Below are 17520 nucleotides of genomic sequence, written 5' to 3'. Positions count from 1 at the left end.
AGCACAGACATTTAAGGTCATAAGCTTTTCTTTTCTGATCATATTTTTAGGCTCAAAATAGGGAGTAGCAAAAAATTAAGCACGTATTTCTGATCTGAGGAGACAATTCAGCTTTAGAAAGCTACAAGTTAAAAATTCAAACTCCAAGTGAAATCATAGAACAAATTCCTTCATCTTTACAATAATGATTTTTCAGTGACTATAACATAATGCAATCCCACAATTATTTATTTACTGATATGTTTTTTATTTATTTACTTTTACATAATGCCATCTTATGGCTAAAATTTAAATTGGTTTTTAATTATATACAATCGAGAAAACTTCATCACGCATTTTAAAAAAGCATTCATTTCTTCTGCACTGCTATGTTAGATTTTAGTAATGGTTTACCTTATTTTTCGTTTTATGCCAAATGTTTTTTTGAATACAGCCATTATTATTTTTGAGTCAACAAACCCAAGTCTCAGATAAGATAGCTAAAACTAAAGAATGAATTCATTTTGTAGCAAAGAGAACTTTTTAATAAACACAGCATGTACATAAAAAGCATTTTAAATTAGAGTAGAAAGATATTTTGGGATATGTGAATGTTTTTCCCAAAGTCTAGTTCAGGCATCTGAAAAGGTTTAGGGAAACAAGCTACTGGGCAACAGCATAAGCAAGTAGGCTCTAAAATGTTAAATGAAGAAAGAGAAATGAAAAGAGCAGAACATCCATGTTATAAATGCAAAGAAATGCCACCTTGGAAGTTGCACATTATGCTAAGGGAAGAGCAGTCAGATGTAGTTCCTTTCAAAGACTACAAGCTTTAAACGGGGTGTGGTGGTCCTGAGGGAGAAAACAAGAAACAAAAGGAACCAACCAAAAAAGGTATGGGGAGGAGGTGTGGGGAAAATGAGAAAGGGTGGAACAAAACCCACACCAAATCCCCTCAGCCATCTGGGACAGAGGAAGCCAGAGGGACGAGCTGGCATGAGATCCTATGGCCCAGGTCTCCAGCCTGCATTTGGATTCCAGATGGTGACTACCTCCTACCTTTTTGGTCAGCAGGGTGAGGGGGCACATGTGGGTACTTGGAGGGCTTCTTGATATGGAAGTTCACGTTGTCCAGCTCCACGTTCAGGCTGATAGAAGCGGCTGAGTCACTGTCCACTGTGGACTGGAAACTGCTGACTGATGTACGCTTGCTAGGACTGGCAGAATCTTTTAGTGTTGGGGAGGGGAAAGAAATATAGGGAGAGGAGGGGAGTAAAAAATGGGTTTCATGAGGGTATTGGAGGAAAGGAGAAAAATGTTTTTTTTTAATATACAAGCCCAATGTGCAATACCAAAATGGATACAGTATTTTCATGTACTTCTGTGTAGACTTAATAAAATTTGATCAAGTTAAGTGTAAAACAAATTTTTTTAAATGAAGAAATATATTGGAGGTTCTGCAGAGAGAAAGTCTGATATCATAGTGAAGAGGTGAGAAAGTTGTCTGCTGTGACATTATTAGCTCAGAGTTATTTTAAGCTGCTGCAAACTAAAGACTATGGCAAAATCTGAAAACGCTAGTAGCCTAACAAGTTGGTTTCTTAAGAAAATACTGTATCTAGGACGAGGATTGCTATCAGATGTTTACATTTAGTTGGGAGCCATAAATCTTAAAGTAGGACTGTTTCAACTAAACAAATAAAAACGTTATTTGATCACATATTACGGTAATGATTCATAAAAACAAAAATGTTAGAAAGTTAAAACTCACTAGTCAAATTCTCGTCACCTTCTTCTGCTATCTGTTCCGTGTCGCTGTCATCAAACTTTATGTCTTTAAACCAGGATGGCTCTGAGTGTCCTTCCACCGAGTTCACAGAGTCACTGTCTGGAGAAGGGGTCTCGGAAAAGTCCGTGCTCTGAAAGGATCGAGACAGGATCTAAGTAATTCGCCTTCAATAGCAATCACATGGAAGTAAGGCTGTCACACTACAAAGAACGTCTAGCTCAATATTTTTACAAAGGTAACCACCAAATAAATTTATACAAAAATAAGCAAATTAGTAGAAACTAAGTTATAAATCAGCATCACGCTGACAATTTCACTCTTAAAACTGTCATTTTTATTAAACAGTAGGCTTAGGCAGTATGTTATGAACACAACATAATAGAGAGATCTCATGGTGTTTCACTTCATCCTGTAGTCCTGAGAGTGAATGAACAAGCCTTAAAATTTATTCTAACCCTGTGCACCAAACTAGCATACATCCTGGAAAACAACTTTTAGATTTTAACAAATAACACCACACCAATCTTTTGTGTTGTCTTTTCTAACCACTGAGCTTCTAATTTTATTTCACAAAGGTGTTACGAAACATTATATATATATACATGTACATATCAAATTAACATAAACCCAAAGGAAAAGTATATCTTTTTAGAAAGTTCTGTCTTTCAATAATTCCCACTTCCCTAACTAAAGTTTAAAAAAAAAGAATATTCACCATTTTACCATTGCTATACAATGTAATACTGCCAATGAGTCAATACCTATTGCAACGGTGACATGAAATTTTTTCAATCCTTTTGTTATGTATGCTCTATCTCAGTCCTAAAAACACGGACACAGTAAATCTGAAACCCACTGAAGGTAAATGACAAACTATAACACCACCAGGCCAAACTTAAGAAAAGCCACACCAACTGAATGTTTGAATCTGATAGGTTTTCCACCACCGTTACCTACTAAGTAAAAATGTTTTAACTTTCCTCAAACAGCAAGGTAAACGTATGTTAGACACACGTATCTTGGAGTAATTCAAGCACTTTGTATTCCCGCGGATGAAGAAAGACCACAAGAAGCTCGCTACATTCTCCTTAGCGGTGACGCTGAGAACTACCTGCAGTGGTCGGTACAGCGCATACTCATCCCGGAAAAGCTGATCATGATGGCTGACACAATCTAGCCAACGTCCATCGACCATCGCTTGTCCAATTGCTATAGCTTGCGCCCTGAATCAAGACCAACAAAAATGAAAACTTTTACAAGTCAGTCGGAATAATTTTACAGGTACAAGACGAGACACAAACTAAATTTTTTTTCCCGTCCTCATCAGAGTTGGAATTTCAAATCATCCTTGGATAGGTAAGGGATAAAACAAGAGAGACTTGAAGCTAAATTAAAAGATTTTTTTGAGGTACCATAGTAAAGAACCTATTGTAAGTCAGTCCTAACAAAACGTAATTTAATTCCCGCATTTCTGAAGTACTCAAGGCATGCATGCCCCGTACTTAAAACAAATATTGAGAATAGCCTGGCTCCTGCCCTCAAGGAGCTTACAGTCTTGACAAGAAGACAATACCAAATATTACAGATACAGGTATAAAATGTATATACCGTGTTTCCCCAAAAATAAGACCTAGCCAGACAATAAGCTCTAATGAGTCTTTTGGAGCAAAAATTAATATAAGCCCCGGTCTTATTTTACTATAATATAAGAACAGGTCTTATATTATATAGTATAATACAATATAATATAATGTAATATAAGCCTGGGTCTTATATTAATTTTTGCTCCAAAAGATGCATTAGAGCTGACTGTCTAGCTAGGTCTTATTTTCAGGGAAACATGGTATGTATATCCATGATATAGACACATATTAACACATTGCATTTATATGGCATTTCACAACCTATAAAGCACTTTAGCCATGTTATTTCATTTCATCCTCACAGCTTCTTCTAAAAAAACTATATATATATAATTTTCCTCATATTGGAACTGAGAGGTCCAAGTCTCAAAGAAATTGAGTAACTTGACTAAAAGCACAAAGCTAAAAAGAGACACTCAAAACTGGAATGCAAGGCTTCACTGCTTAAAGCTGTTTCTCTCTTCCTACATACTTGTTTTTTCCCATGAGAGGAGTCACTAACCTAAACAAGTAGAAAAGCTCAGGAACATGTTACCTTGAAAGGCAACAGGACCTGTCTCTCTTTTTCACAAATTATTTTGTGAGATTCTAAAAAATCTCACTAGGACACTCCAGGTGTGGCTCATAAACCCAATTCTCAGGACAGGTTGCAATGTCCAGATTAGGGAACAGTGGCAGAAACCACTGTTGTCTTCGGGCCTACCTACATTCCCCAATCCTGCTTAACTACAGAGCTCAGTGTTTTGGAAATCACTGTACACTTCTGCTCTTAATAAATTAGGTAATTGTGACCCATTTGGCTCCTTGCATCTATTCTCTAGTGGTTAAAACCCAGAAGGGAGGAGGATTGATTAATTAGCACCCCAAACACCAAATGCAAAAAACAAAAGCACCCTACTCACAAAGAACCTGGCTCCCCTTATATGTACAATAACATGTTCACATTAAAAATAAATTACTAAATAATACCAGAAAGTCTTTCTTAAGAGCACATTACCTTGTAGTAATGTGTCCATTTCGAATTAACCAGTTGACTAATTCCTTTCCTACAATGCAGTTGGGATGCGTTCTCAGCCAGTAGCGGTGATCCTGAAACTCCATTCCACTGCTGTGATGGCAGATTTTTTTCCACAGGTCCTTTAGCTGAACACTGTCCTGAAATTACAAGCAATTACTCCTGAGAAGGATGCTATATGCCTTTTCGGATTCTTTCTTGTGACTTGCAGATTCATAAAAAGAATTCAATTCAGATGTCTTTGTCGTAGCTAACTTACACAATTTAATAGAAATGACACATGCATGGGGAACAGCTTGAACTGAGCTCATCTAATTCCAAACCTAACTTTTTCTCTTAAAAACCAACTATCCCAAATAATTTTTTTCAGTCAGTGGCACATATTATCAGTCTCCTAGTTATCTAATTATAAAATTTCATACTCCTCTTTGGAGATGGGGGCAGGGGGTGAGACTGAACAGACAACACTCATCTATAGTAAATGTTTCTAGTAGGCTTCGCTCCACCAGATTCTCACCATTCTCACCTACACCCAATTGTCAGGTGAATTTTTTTTTTTCCCCGGGTGAATTTTCCTAAAGAAAGGCCTTCAGTGAATTATTCCCTTCTCCAAAAACTTGCAATATTACTCAGGTCCTACAGGTCCTATCTAAACTTGGAAAGAGTGAATTCACCACCTTCCACCAGGTAGCTCCAAATAACTTTCCATTCTCATTGCCCACAGATTCCAACCTGATCTCTCTCCCAAGTTCTCCCAATTAAATCCTACTTCAGTCCACGAAAAATGCCACACTTATGCTCACCACTATCCCTTTCCTCACACTTTTAAATAAGGTTTGCTTTCCTCATTGCTGACCCAAATCCATTCCACACTTCAAGGTCCACTCTAAGCCTTTCATTTCAAAACCTTTCCTAACTCCCTCACTACTAACGATCTTTCTATTTTTTATAATTAAAGTATTACTTCTTTTACTATTAATGACCTGCCCATCAACCTCATTTCTACTTTCTGAATTGTAAGCTTGAGGACAAAAGACGTATCTTCCATTTCTTTGACTGAACACAGTATTGTACACTTAGATAAATTCAATAAACAACTGATTATCACCTCACATAAACATATAGTATTAACTGTCTGAAAAGTATTCCATGGGTATGAGAAATATGTTCTAAAGCTTAAACAGCAATCTGAGATCTAACTAAAAGTTAAGCTCGCTTATTAGTAGGCACCTGAATTCTGATCTTGCCAGGTGTAAGGGGTCAAGAAAATATTAAGGCAATATGAGTATGGAATGCATGACCAATTGCTTAGGTGATCCTAATAAAAACTTAAGCTAATTATTTCCTCTATTTAATTCATATGCTAACTGCCTATTTCATTTGTATGTTTCTTTAAAAAGGAAATCAATGAGATAAACATTCTTTATGCTCAAAACTAGCAATGGCTCAAAGATACGGGAGCAGTACCAGAAGAATTTTGCGTTCATCCTCAGTGGTCTCTGTCCTAACATATGTTCGGTTAGCCTGGGGACTGACAGATGTCTCATATGAAGATACCATGGGAGAACCAGATCGATCCAGCGACAGGTTAGTAATGCTGGCTGATCTGGAAATAAAAACAAAAAATGAAAACACAGTTGTAAATTCTTCATCAATAAACAGCTACAGTAAAAATTCATTTTTAAATAAATGCTTATTTGTCAATGTTAAGGGTACATTTAAAAGTAGTTATGACATTACGTATGATAGCATTGGGAGAAGAGTATCCAGAAATTCTCTGTACTATACTTCCAACTTCTGTGTTAGTCTGAAATTATTTCAAAGTAAGTTTAAAACAAAGTTGTTATAAAAAGATTACAGGAAAACAATTATTGATGTAGTTCATATAACAGTAATATTTCGAAGGAAATAGATAAAAACTCCTTGCTAAATGCTGAAAGTTAATATTCTTTTTAAGTGACAAATATAAACAATCACAGTGTAAATGCAGAAATAATCTTACAGATCAGGGACAGGAAACCACGGCCCACCGGTCAAATGGTTTTTGCATAACCAGTGAACTAAGAATGTTTTCAGTTGAACATCTCTAATGTTCTGATGACAGAAACACTCACTTCGAACCCACACTAAGCAAAATATTATCCCCCCAAAAAGAATTCCTTTCTTCTCATTAGTAGACCTACATTAAAAATATTGTTCTCAATTATTATTATATTTTGCACTTGATCAACAAACAATTGGAGAAAATCTGTTTCCTCTCTTGTTGTGTATTTACATGATATCCTTAATATTGCCTCTTGCCAAAGTTACCAAATAAAATGACTTGTGAGTAGAATATCAAGAGCACCAAGCAAACTTTTATGTATACAAAAATTTTAGCTAGAAATTTAGTTAGCTTCTACCTTGAAAAAATAAAACCCAGTTTTAGCTTCTATATAAAGGATAAAAGGCAGAAGTATCTACAACGTGCCAGACACTATATACTCATTCAGTAGGGCAATGTACGTATCTTCCCTCATTTAATCCTCACAGCATCCTATGGAGGCAATACTACTAGATCCATTCTACAGATAAGGAAATCAAGAATCAGAGATGAAATAATCTGTCTAAGATAATTCAGCTAATAAATAATAGAGCTGTCTGTCATTCAAAACCAGGTCTCACTTGAAAAACTATGCTTTCCTCAGCAGGAAGATACTTTTAAAATTTAAGAAATTACTGTAGGCTGTAACAGGCTTAGCAAAAAGTCATTTTTAATGGTTCATGAGAAACCACTGATATCAAATAAATAATAGTCTATAAGCAAAATTTTTGAAATAATCAGTTACTCGTTTCTTGGCATATTCGTTTAGTGAAGTTACCACTGTATCTCATTCAACTAATTAAAATCTCTTCCAAGGTGAGCATTAGCCATTCTACTTCTCTGTCTAACATTCTAACCATCCCTACACATCTTCTGATATAGTGGCAACAAGAATTTAAAAACAAATATATTCAATTTCATTGTCAAATTATTTTAATAAGTAGCCTATGGTAAGAGTGCTGACTAAAATTTTTCTTAGAGATAGTACTCACTGACTGAATTACATTTTTCTTAAAGACTTACATCAATCAGCATTAATTCGAAACACACAGAGACATACTGTAAATTGGCACAGCTATCTCTACATTTGTGCACATGCCAACAGGAATACTGTAATTTGTCTCATCTTTTAAAAACGTCTCGACTCCACACGCCTATGCTGCATTTCCCTCCTTCACCGTATCAAAACTCCTCTCTCCAATTCTTCCATTCTCTCCTGAACCCCAAACAACCCATGGAAATTGCCTATCAAGGTTAGCAACATTGTTAAATCCAGTGGTCAGTTTTCACTCATCTTACTTGACATATCAGCAAGATAACTCCCCCTTCCTTGAAAAACTGACATCACTTGGCTACTAAGACAACACACTCTCCTGGTTTTCCTCTCACCTTCTCAGGCTCCTGTTCTGGTTCCTCTTTATTTCCCCAATCTTGGTCCTTATTTCCTCACTTTCCACAACTCTTTTGACAATCTCCAGTTTCATAGCTTTAAATACCATCCACATGATGACAACACCCAATTTTATAGCAGGTTGGTGCAAAAGTAATTGCGTTTTTTGCAATTATTTTTAACCTTTTAAACCACAATTACTTTTGCACCAACCTAATAACTCCAGCTGGTACCTCTCTCCTGAACTCTAGACTCACATATCTGTCTGTCTGACATCTCATTTGGATGTGTAAAAGGCATCTCAAATTCAACATGTGCAATCAAATTGTTCCTCCCAATCTTTGCCATATCAATAAATGGCATTTTCAACCACTAGGGCCAAAAGCCTGACTCACCTTTTACCTCCAGTTGTTCAGCAAATCCTGTGAGCACTATAATCAAAATATATCTAGAATCTGACCATTTCTTATCCATATCTACTTCTCCTACTCTGACCTGAGTCAATTCACTTGCCTGGATTATTGCACACCAGCTTTATAAATGGTGGCCCTGCTTCTACTCTTATGTCCCACAAGCTATTCAACCGAGCAGACAGAGTGCTCCTTTCAAAACATAATTCAGGTCATGTAATCCTCCCAAGCTCCCCATTCAAAATTCTTCTATAAGGAAGTTTATTTCGAGTAAAATGTCAACTAATAAATGTAGAAGGAATGATGGATAGGAAGTTACCATTTTGCAACCATCACAGTGTGAATCACAAAGACGCTAAAACTACTGAGTTAGAGATTGATAAGGAACAGGATATTTACTCAGTATCAAAGTATCTCCCCCACACATTATTAATTACAAAGAAGAAAATGGTAATTTTACAGTGGAGAAACCCAGGAAACTACCTTAATCAAGAGATTATGTCAATATTACCAATGGGATAAAATTGATTCATATCTTCTCTGACATGATAAACAGGGATATATAATTTCTGTAGAATTCCCACCCAAAAATGCATAGCCTAAATCTAATCATGAGGATGTATTAGACAAATCCAAATTGATGGCATCTTCTAATACACAGTTTGAAGAGATTGACCAAGCATCAGAACTACAGTCAGATATGGCAAGAATATTGGAATTCTCACACCAAGAATTTTTTAAAACTATGGTTTATGTGCTAAGGGCGTTAATGGAAATAATAGACAACATGCAAGAAGACACAGATAATGTAAGCAGGGAGATGAAAATTCTAAGAAAGAATAAAAAAGAAATGCTACAGATCAAAAACACTGCAAAAGAAATGACAAATTCCTTTGATGGACTCGTCATTAAGCCAGATTGAGTTCACTGATGAATTCTACCAAACATTTAATAAGAAATTATACCAATTCTACACACTCCTTCAGAAGATAAAACAGAGGGACTACTTCCTAAGTCATTCTATGAGGTCAGCATTATCCTAATACTAAAACCAGACAAAGACATTACAGGAAAACTATAGACCAATATCTTTCATGAACATAAAATCCTCAAAATCTTAGCAATCCAATCCAATAATGTATAAAAAGAATTATACCCCCAACCAAGTAAGATTTATCCCAAGTATGAAAAACTGGTTCAACATTTGAAAATCAATCAATGTAATCCACCACACCAGTAGTCTAAAGGAAAACTACATGATCATATCAATAGATGCAGAAAAAGCATTTGATAAAATCAAACAACCATTCATGATAAGAGCGCTCAGCAATCTAGGACTGGGGGCAACTTCCTTAACTTGATAAAGAACGTCTACAAAAAACCTACAGCTAACATAATACTTAATGATGAGCAACATGAAGCTTCCTCACCAAGACCGGGAACAAGGCAATGATGTCCCCTCCTCTCCCACCATTGCTTTTCAACATCATATTGGAAGTACTAACTAAGCCATAAGACAAGAGAAGGAAATCAAAGAAAAATAGATTGGGAAAGAAGAACGAGAAACTCTTTGTTCACAGATGGCATGATTGTCTATATAAAAATCCTAAAGAATCAATAAAAAAAACCTCCTAAAACTAATTATAGCAAGGTTGCAGGAGACAAGGATAATATACAAAAGTCAATCACTTTGCTATATACCAGCAATGAAGAAGTGAAATTTGAAAATTAAAAACACATTAGCATTTACATTAGTACTCCCAAAAATAAACTTACGTATAAATCTAACAAAGTACATACAAGAGCCATATGAGGAAAACTACAAAACTCTGATGAAAGAAATAAAAACACTAAATAAATGGAGAGATGTTCCATGCTTATGGATAGGAAGACTCAATATTGTCAAGATGTCAATTCTTCCCAACTTGATCTATAAATCAATGCAATCCCAATCAAAATCTCCAAAAGTTATTTTATGGCTACTGACAAACTGATTATAAAGTTTATATGGATAGCCAAAAGACCCAGAATAGTCAGCGCAATATTGAAGGAGAAGAACAAAGTTGGAGGACTGATAAAACCCAACTTTAGGACTTACTATACAGATACAGTAACCAAGACAGTGTGGTATTGGTGAAAGGACACACAAATAGGTCAATGGAACAGAAAAGACAGCCCAGAAATGGACCCCCATAAATATATTCAACTGAACTTTGACAAATGACCAACAGCAATACAATGGAGCAAAGATAAGTCTTTTCAACAAATGGTGCTGGAATTGAATATTCACATACAAAAAAAAAAAAATCAATCTAGACACAGACCTTGAACCTTTCACAAAAATTAAATCAAAACAGATCACAGACCTAAATGTAAAACATAAAACTATAAAACTCCCAGAAAATAACATAGGGGGAAATCTAGATAACCTTGAGTATAGTGCTGACTTTTTAGATACAACACCAAAGCATGATCCAGAAAAGAAAAAGAACCCGATAAACTGGACTTGATTAAAATTAAAAACTTCTGTTCTGTCAAAAGATACCAAGAGAATTAGAAAACAAGCCACACAGACTGGGAGAAAATATTTGCAAAAGACACAGCTGATAAAGAATTTATCAAAAAAAGAACAAACACCTCTTAAAACTCAACAATAAGAAAACAAACAACCCAATCTAAGAAAGAGCCAAAGATCTGGACAGACACCTCACTAAAGATGCTATATGGATGGCAAGGAAGCATATGAAAAGATCTTATTTTCAGTATCATAGATCACTAGGGAATAGGAAATGAAAGCAATGAGATATCACTGCATACCAATTAGAATAGTCAAAATCCAGAACACTGGAGAACACCAAATACTGGCAAGGATGTGGAGCAACAGGAACTCTCATTGCCAGTGGGAAAGCAAAATGGTACAGCCACTCTGGAAGACAGTTTGGCAATCTCACATAAAACTAATCATAATATTCACCATATGATCCACCAATCGTACTCCTTGGTATCTATCCAAATGAACTGAATACATGACCACACGAAAACCTGCGGAAGTATGTTTATCGCAGCTTTATTCATAATTTCCAAAACTTGGAAACCACCAAGATATCCTTCAGTAGATGAACAGATAAACAAACTGTGGTATATTCAGACAATGGAATATTCATCAGAACTAAAAAGAAATGAACTATTAAGCTGTGAAAAGACACGGAGGCAACTTAAATGCATACTACTAAGTCAAAGAAGCCAATCTGAAAAAGCTACATACATACTGTATGATTCCAACTATACGACATTCTGGAAAAGGCAAAACTATGGAGACAGTAAAAAGATTAGTGGTTGTTGCCATGGGTTGGAGGAGGGAGTCATGAATAAACAGAGTACGCAGGATTTTTAGGACAGTGAAACTATTCTGTACTATACTACGATAGTGGATACACGTTCTTATACACTTGTCCAAACCCATAGATTGTACAACACCAAGAGTGAACACTAAAGCAAACTGTGGACTTCGGGTGATAACAATAATGCCGACGTAGGTTCAGGAACTGTAAGAAATGCACCACTCTGTGTGGGACGTTGACGGGGGTTGTTGTGTGTTGGAGGGTAGGCGGTATATGGGAAATCCAGTACTTCCTGCTCAATTTTGCTGTGAACCTAACACTCCTCTACAAAACGAAGTTTATTAATTTTTTTTAAAAAGTAAAGGATGCTGATGTCTGCAATTTACTCGCAAATGGTTCAGAAAAATAAAACAGTATGCACACTATAGAAAAAGAGAATGGGTAAAATGTAAATTAGTGAACCTTAATGAAGAATACATGAATTTATTTTATTATTCCTGCAACTCTTTGCAAGTCTAAAATATTTTCAAAATAGTAATTTTTTTTTTTTTTAAGTCAAAAGTCTCCAGTAGCTTCCCATCTCACCCAGAGAGAATGACAAAGTCCTCACAATGAATTGGAGCAATGCTCTACTCCAAGTACAACCAGGATCTCTTGCTATTCCTTGCCAGACATGTTCCCTCTCAGGAATTTGTTATTCCCTGTTTTCTTGCTACACTCTTCTACCAAGTGCAGATGTGGCTATTCCCTCACACCCTCAGGTCGTTGCCCAAATGTCACCTTTGCAGTGAGGGCTCCACTGAGCACACTATTTAAAATTCTACTCTCGCAGGGGAAGGGGGGGAGGATCGCAGCGGGGGAAAGGTGAAGGGGGGAAAAAAAATTCCACTCTCCATCCCTGTTCCTTACGTTTTTCAGTGTTTTAAATTTTTGTCTATTTAATTCACTGCTTTATTCCGTATACCTAGTTTGTAGGTACTTATCAATACTTGTTGAAAGAATAAGTTGAAAGTACATTAAACCATCGTAATTCAGATATGTAGTTCTTGAGGTTTACAATGACTTATTCACCACTTAAACTTGTAAAAGGAAAGCATTTTCAGTGGGGAAGTGTGCACGTTAGTAAGAGCTAGTAAACCGAAAAAGGACATGTACATGTGTAGAATGGTTATAGGCAACTATTTCAAGGAATATAGCTAAGAAAAGAAACTGAGAAAAAGGTAACTAGAGGTGAAACACAAAGGAGGGATTTTTGTTTGTTTTTAATGGGTGACTTAGGTTTGTCAATGCTGATGTTAAGGAGTCAGCAGAGAGAGAGATGGACAATAGGGAACATCAATAGGATAACTAACAAAAAATGAGAAGGGATCAGATCCAGAATACAAATGGAGAATAAACCTTGGTCAAGAGGTGTAGAAAAGAAGGATGCACTCCAAATGTAATCAAGTTGGTGAGTGGTGTTAAGAGTGAGGAAGTCCCCTTCTGTTATCTCCTCTTTGCTACGTAATAGAAAGTAAGTTCATCTGCTAAGCTAGCAGAGGAAAGGATAGGTTCCAAGATCTCAAGCCAGTTGAGAACAGTAGAAAAGAGCCACTCAGATGGTGTAAGCAAAAGCTGACTAGCAAAAGGGAAATGAGTTTCAATTCAGCTTTTAAAGCTCAGAAAGTGTGTAACAATCACTCCCACCCATTTTTATGTGTCTGTTCTTCTCATTACTCTAAAAAGAAAGAAAAACAGACACAGAATACAGTGTTTTCATTTGGCAGTTTACCTATTTCGAGCAGGAGATTTCCCAGCATCCTCTTGAACAGATACAAGTCTTGTTGAAAGAGCAGTATTTGAGGAGTCTGGATGAACCAAACTACAAACAAAAAAGAAAAATACTGAGATGACTTTGGACAGTAACAAGTAAATCCAATTTCAATGAAACACTTTAAGATTTAAAAGCAGATTGTTTTCCTCTGCAATAATGAGATCGTGGGTCATTTTTGTTTTCTTCCTTTAATTAAGGTTGAAACAGTGTGTTTTTTTTATCTTAAGTATATCAAATGCCAAAAGGTTGATTAAGCAGAGTTTATTAAGTATATGGAATACCATTAAAATAATATTGGTTGAATGGATACCTATAGAACTCCTTTTCACATGATATACACAAGGTTGAAGCAATTTGAGGAGTAAATCCTGAGTTAAAATATTCTCAGTCCCCATAACCCACTGGAATAGCAATGCAGAGTCACACAAACCTAGGTGCAAGGGCAGGCCCTACCTCTTACTAGCTGTGTGACCTTGGGGACATTACTTAATCTCTCTGAACCACAACATCTACATCTGTCCAAAGGAGAAAGTGGTACCTACTACAAAGATATGATGACTAAAAGAGTGAGCATTAAACAATTAGCAATTCCTTCTGACATCTATCCTACATCTCTCTAAGGAAGCTTTCAAACCCAGTCTGTTTTATTAAATCACATGTGCCAATTCTGGTCTCACACAACAGGGCCAGGTACAACAAAAAAGCATTACTAACTAAAGTAAGCAAGAACTGAAGACCCAATATACTTTGTTTTATTAAATGAAGAATCAACCTTTAAAATGTATAAAATACATGTAACATATAAGAATCATGATGTCCCAAACACCAATGCACCCATTGAGCAATTTAAAAGACTCTGAAGTACCCATGTTCCCCTACCCAACCCCATTCCCCTCGCTGACCTCAATGAAACTACAATTTCATATTTATCAGTTTCATCCTTTTATTTAAGTATACATACCATGTTTGTATCACTAGACAAAAACTAGTGTTTTTTTCTGTATATTTTTGAACTTCACATAAATAGAATAATCACTAGAGATGAATATGACTTTCTTTCCTACTCTACATTATGTCCCTGAGATTCATACACGTGGAATGTAGCTATAATTCATTCATTTTTGAGTTGTTTAAATTCTTTGGTTACATACAAATTCTTCACTCCCTTAAGGGGTAATTGACATAAGAACTAATCAGAAAGATGTGAATTAAAACTCTAAGCTCTTTAACATGGCCAGATTTGGTGTTATGCATAAGAAAATAATTTAGCTAAAGAAAACAATCAGAAACTGATGAATCTAGGATTCTAATTCAAACAATTCCGGGTAACTTCCAAGAAAAAGTTAGTAACATCCTCCACTACCAGTGAGTATAGCATATTTAGACATATGTAAAAACATGAAATGTTCCTTAGGAAGGGAAAAAAATCTATTTCATTTGTAAATATTATGAATACAAATCTTATAAGCATTCTCCTCTAAGGAGGCTACATTAGAAATTATTAATCAATAACTTATATTGCCTATTCAATAAATATTATCAAGATCATATATAGGTCATACGCTGTTCTTGGTGTCAGGGATAGAACAGTGAATAAGGAAGATATAAAGTCTCTCCTCTTGTAGTGCTTACATTTTAATTAGTCAATATAATCTCTGTCCATAAACATATTCTGTGATCCTTCTGGAGGCAATTCAAAGAAAGAGGAGAAAACAGGGAATTTTTTGGAGATAATTCAAGAAGGTAAAAGTTAACTAAGAGCACTCATAGGTCACAAGACAACTAGTATCTCCCAAATATAAACTATAGTTAAGTGACAGTACCTTTGCCAAGCAAAATCATCCTCTAAAAATATGTTGCGACTGGCTTTTCTACTCCCAACAGGTGTTCGGGGTTCACTTGGATCAAGTACAGACACAGAGGAAGCTGAATCCGAAAGAGCACTCAAGTCTTCCCCAATGGAATTACTGTCTGTGGAATGAGCGTAACTTAAGGCTATTTTTCTACAGTATGTACAAGCTCGGAGGTCCCCTAGAAAGGGAGGAAAAAAAAAAAAAAAAAACTAAGTAAAAGATAACAATAACACATTACTTAACAGAACATATTAAATCTTTGGGTTAATAGTTAATCTAATAACAGGCAAATGTCTTCAAGTAAAGACTACCAAAAAAACATTTTTAAAAAGTTAAATAATTTTGTTAGCTCAGTTATATACTTTAAAAACCATCATTATGATAAAGTCATCCAAGTATATAAATTACCTCAAATTTTATAACAAGAAAATATGACTCAACTGTATTAGAAAACTGATCATACTAGAAAACTAATTATATTAGAAAACTGGTTTTTCAAGATTCTAAAAGTGAAATAAGGGACAGAAGATTCAAAAAAATTTAAATAGAGTAAATAATCCAACACAAAGACAAAAAGGAAGGAGGAAAAATGTTATTTGGGTCTTCATTATGGAGCCAAGAAGAGTGGCCTCCACAAGGGGGAACTATTTTAAAAACAAACTGACAAATGGGCTTACAGACAATATATGGGGAGGAAATTAAGGAAATTCTTACAGTGTAAGTTAGGATGAAAATGAAATATTCTTGGAAGGACAAACAACAAGGTTATTTATACTTAATACTTTTAAATACTGTAATTTTATTTCAGTTCTGCCCAAATATAAGTTGTCATTTCTACCCTGTTTTTCTGTAACAAGTATTTGTGTGATTCTGTAACATTTTAGTGTACTAAAAAAAGAGGTAAGATAATTAAACCTTATATGTTATTTAACATTTCAAACTTAAATTTTCTACTACCATTAATATCAGAAAACTGATGTGATGTGAAATCTTTTGAAAACAAAAGATTTCTCAAAGTCAACTGCACTGTTTTTGTCACAATTACTATCAAGTATAATTTATTTGTTTCATTTTATTTTTTCATTTTAAGATTACTATTATAAAGTACTCAGTTTTATTAAACTATGCATGTATTTTAAGCAATATTAACAATTTGCTTAGTTTGTAATATTTTGCTATGGCAGCCCTAGAAAACTAACACAAAAACCATATTAATAAGACAGGATTTTATCCTAAGGGTAATAATAGGAGCTCCGAAAGGGTTTTAGGCAGGGGAATACCCCCGACATGATCAAATTAGCATTTAACAAAGAATACCGACTAGAGCATGAAAAATTAGAGGTAGAAAAAAACTAACGGTAAAAATATCTTTTCAAAGGTTGTAGCCATAATCCGGATAAAAGATTAATTCAGTTCTGAATTCTGTAGCAGTTTCGGTGGAAAAAAAATTAGTGAATAAGGCCAAAAGGAAGATCTGCATGATAATAAAAATAACATGAGAGATTCTAAGAGTGGTGTTTTTTTTTTTTTTTTGGTAACTTCTGCCCACTTTCCGCTCCCAAATCACTGTATAAATCCAAACACCATTGATTAGTTTTTCTCTGCTTCAGTAAATAATTTAAAATTTCTGTATTGCTAGAATTTACGGAAGAATGCAAGATGCAGCTTGCTAAAGCATAGTGTCATACAACTCAAGGAAGATCTGGATTTTGTAAAATGAAACTCACATAGTAATATAAACTAGTAATCTACTCTCTCCACCTTGTCTAATACATGTTAACATCCCTAGGGTGTTTGACAACATCTACAATACACTCTTTTACTCATATATGCACATCCATCTCTGTCTAGTTATTATTCGACTATAAAGTCTTAAAAGCAACGCTGCATCCCCCTCACCTGTGCCGCCCATGGTTCGCATGTAAAGCCCAAAATAAAAACTGGCTTGACATCAGTCCTGTATTATAACTATTTTATAGTTATGACCTTTAACAATTGTAAAAGTGTCAATAAAATGCATTTACCTGTATAGCCCATAAATTTTCCTGGGATTTCTTGGTTACAGCAACGACTGCAGAAAATCTGCCCACACAGTCGACAATGGTGTCTACGCCTAAACGTGGTAAATTTCTCACTACAGTCATAGCACTCTTTACATTGGCTGTCTGGCATCCAGTATTGCTTCAGGTCACTATCCTGTAACA

At 35.3% G+C, this 17520-nt stretch overlaps 1 protein-coding gene across 5 annotated transcripts in view; it reads right to left on the bottom strand.

The window, feature by feature from the left end:
- PIKFYVE (phosphoinositide kinase, FYVE-type zinc finger containing) overlaps nt 1-17520 on the bottom strand; it is a 73564-nt gene that overhangs the window by 46781 nt on the left and 9263 nt on the right. For 3 of the 5 annotated variants that reach the window (XM_081052325.1, XM_081052324.1, XM_081052326.1), the window contains exons 6-13: nt 17341-17512; nt 15287-15494; nt 13422-13511; nt 5894-6032; nt 4409-4566; nt 2880-2991; nt 1751-1898; nt 1039-1206 (exon numbers count right to left, since the gene is read on the bottom strand). In XM_081052325.1, coding sequence (XP_080908451.1) covers nt 1039-1206; nt 1751-1898; nt 2880-2991; nt 4409-4566; nt 5894-6032; nt 13422-13511; nt 15287-15494; nt 17341-17512 — 1195 coding nt within the window. The remainder of the gene's footprint in view (nt 1-1038; nt 1207-1750; nt 1899-2879; nt 2992-4408; nt 4567-5893; nt 6033-13421; nt 13512-15286; nt 15495-17340; nt 17513-17520) is intronic. The other 2 variants (XM_081052327.1, XM_081052328.1) reach the window with 1 other exon arrangement.

The sequence above is a fragment of the Rhinolophus hipposideros genome (assembly GCF_964194185.1).
Source record: "Rhinolophus hipposideros genome assembly, chromosome: 6".
Classification (NCBI taxonomy): domain Eukaryota; kingdom Metazoa; phylum Chordata; class Mammalia; order Chiroptera; family Rhinolophidae; genus Rhinolophus; species Rhinolophus hipposideros.
This window is presented reverse-complemented; position numbering and strand designations above follow the sequence as displayed.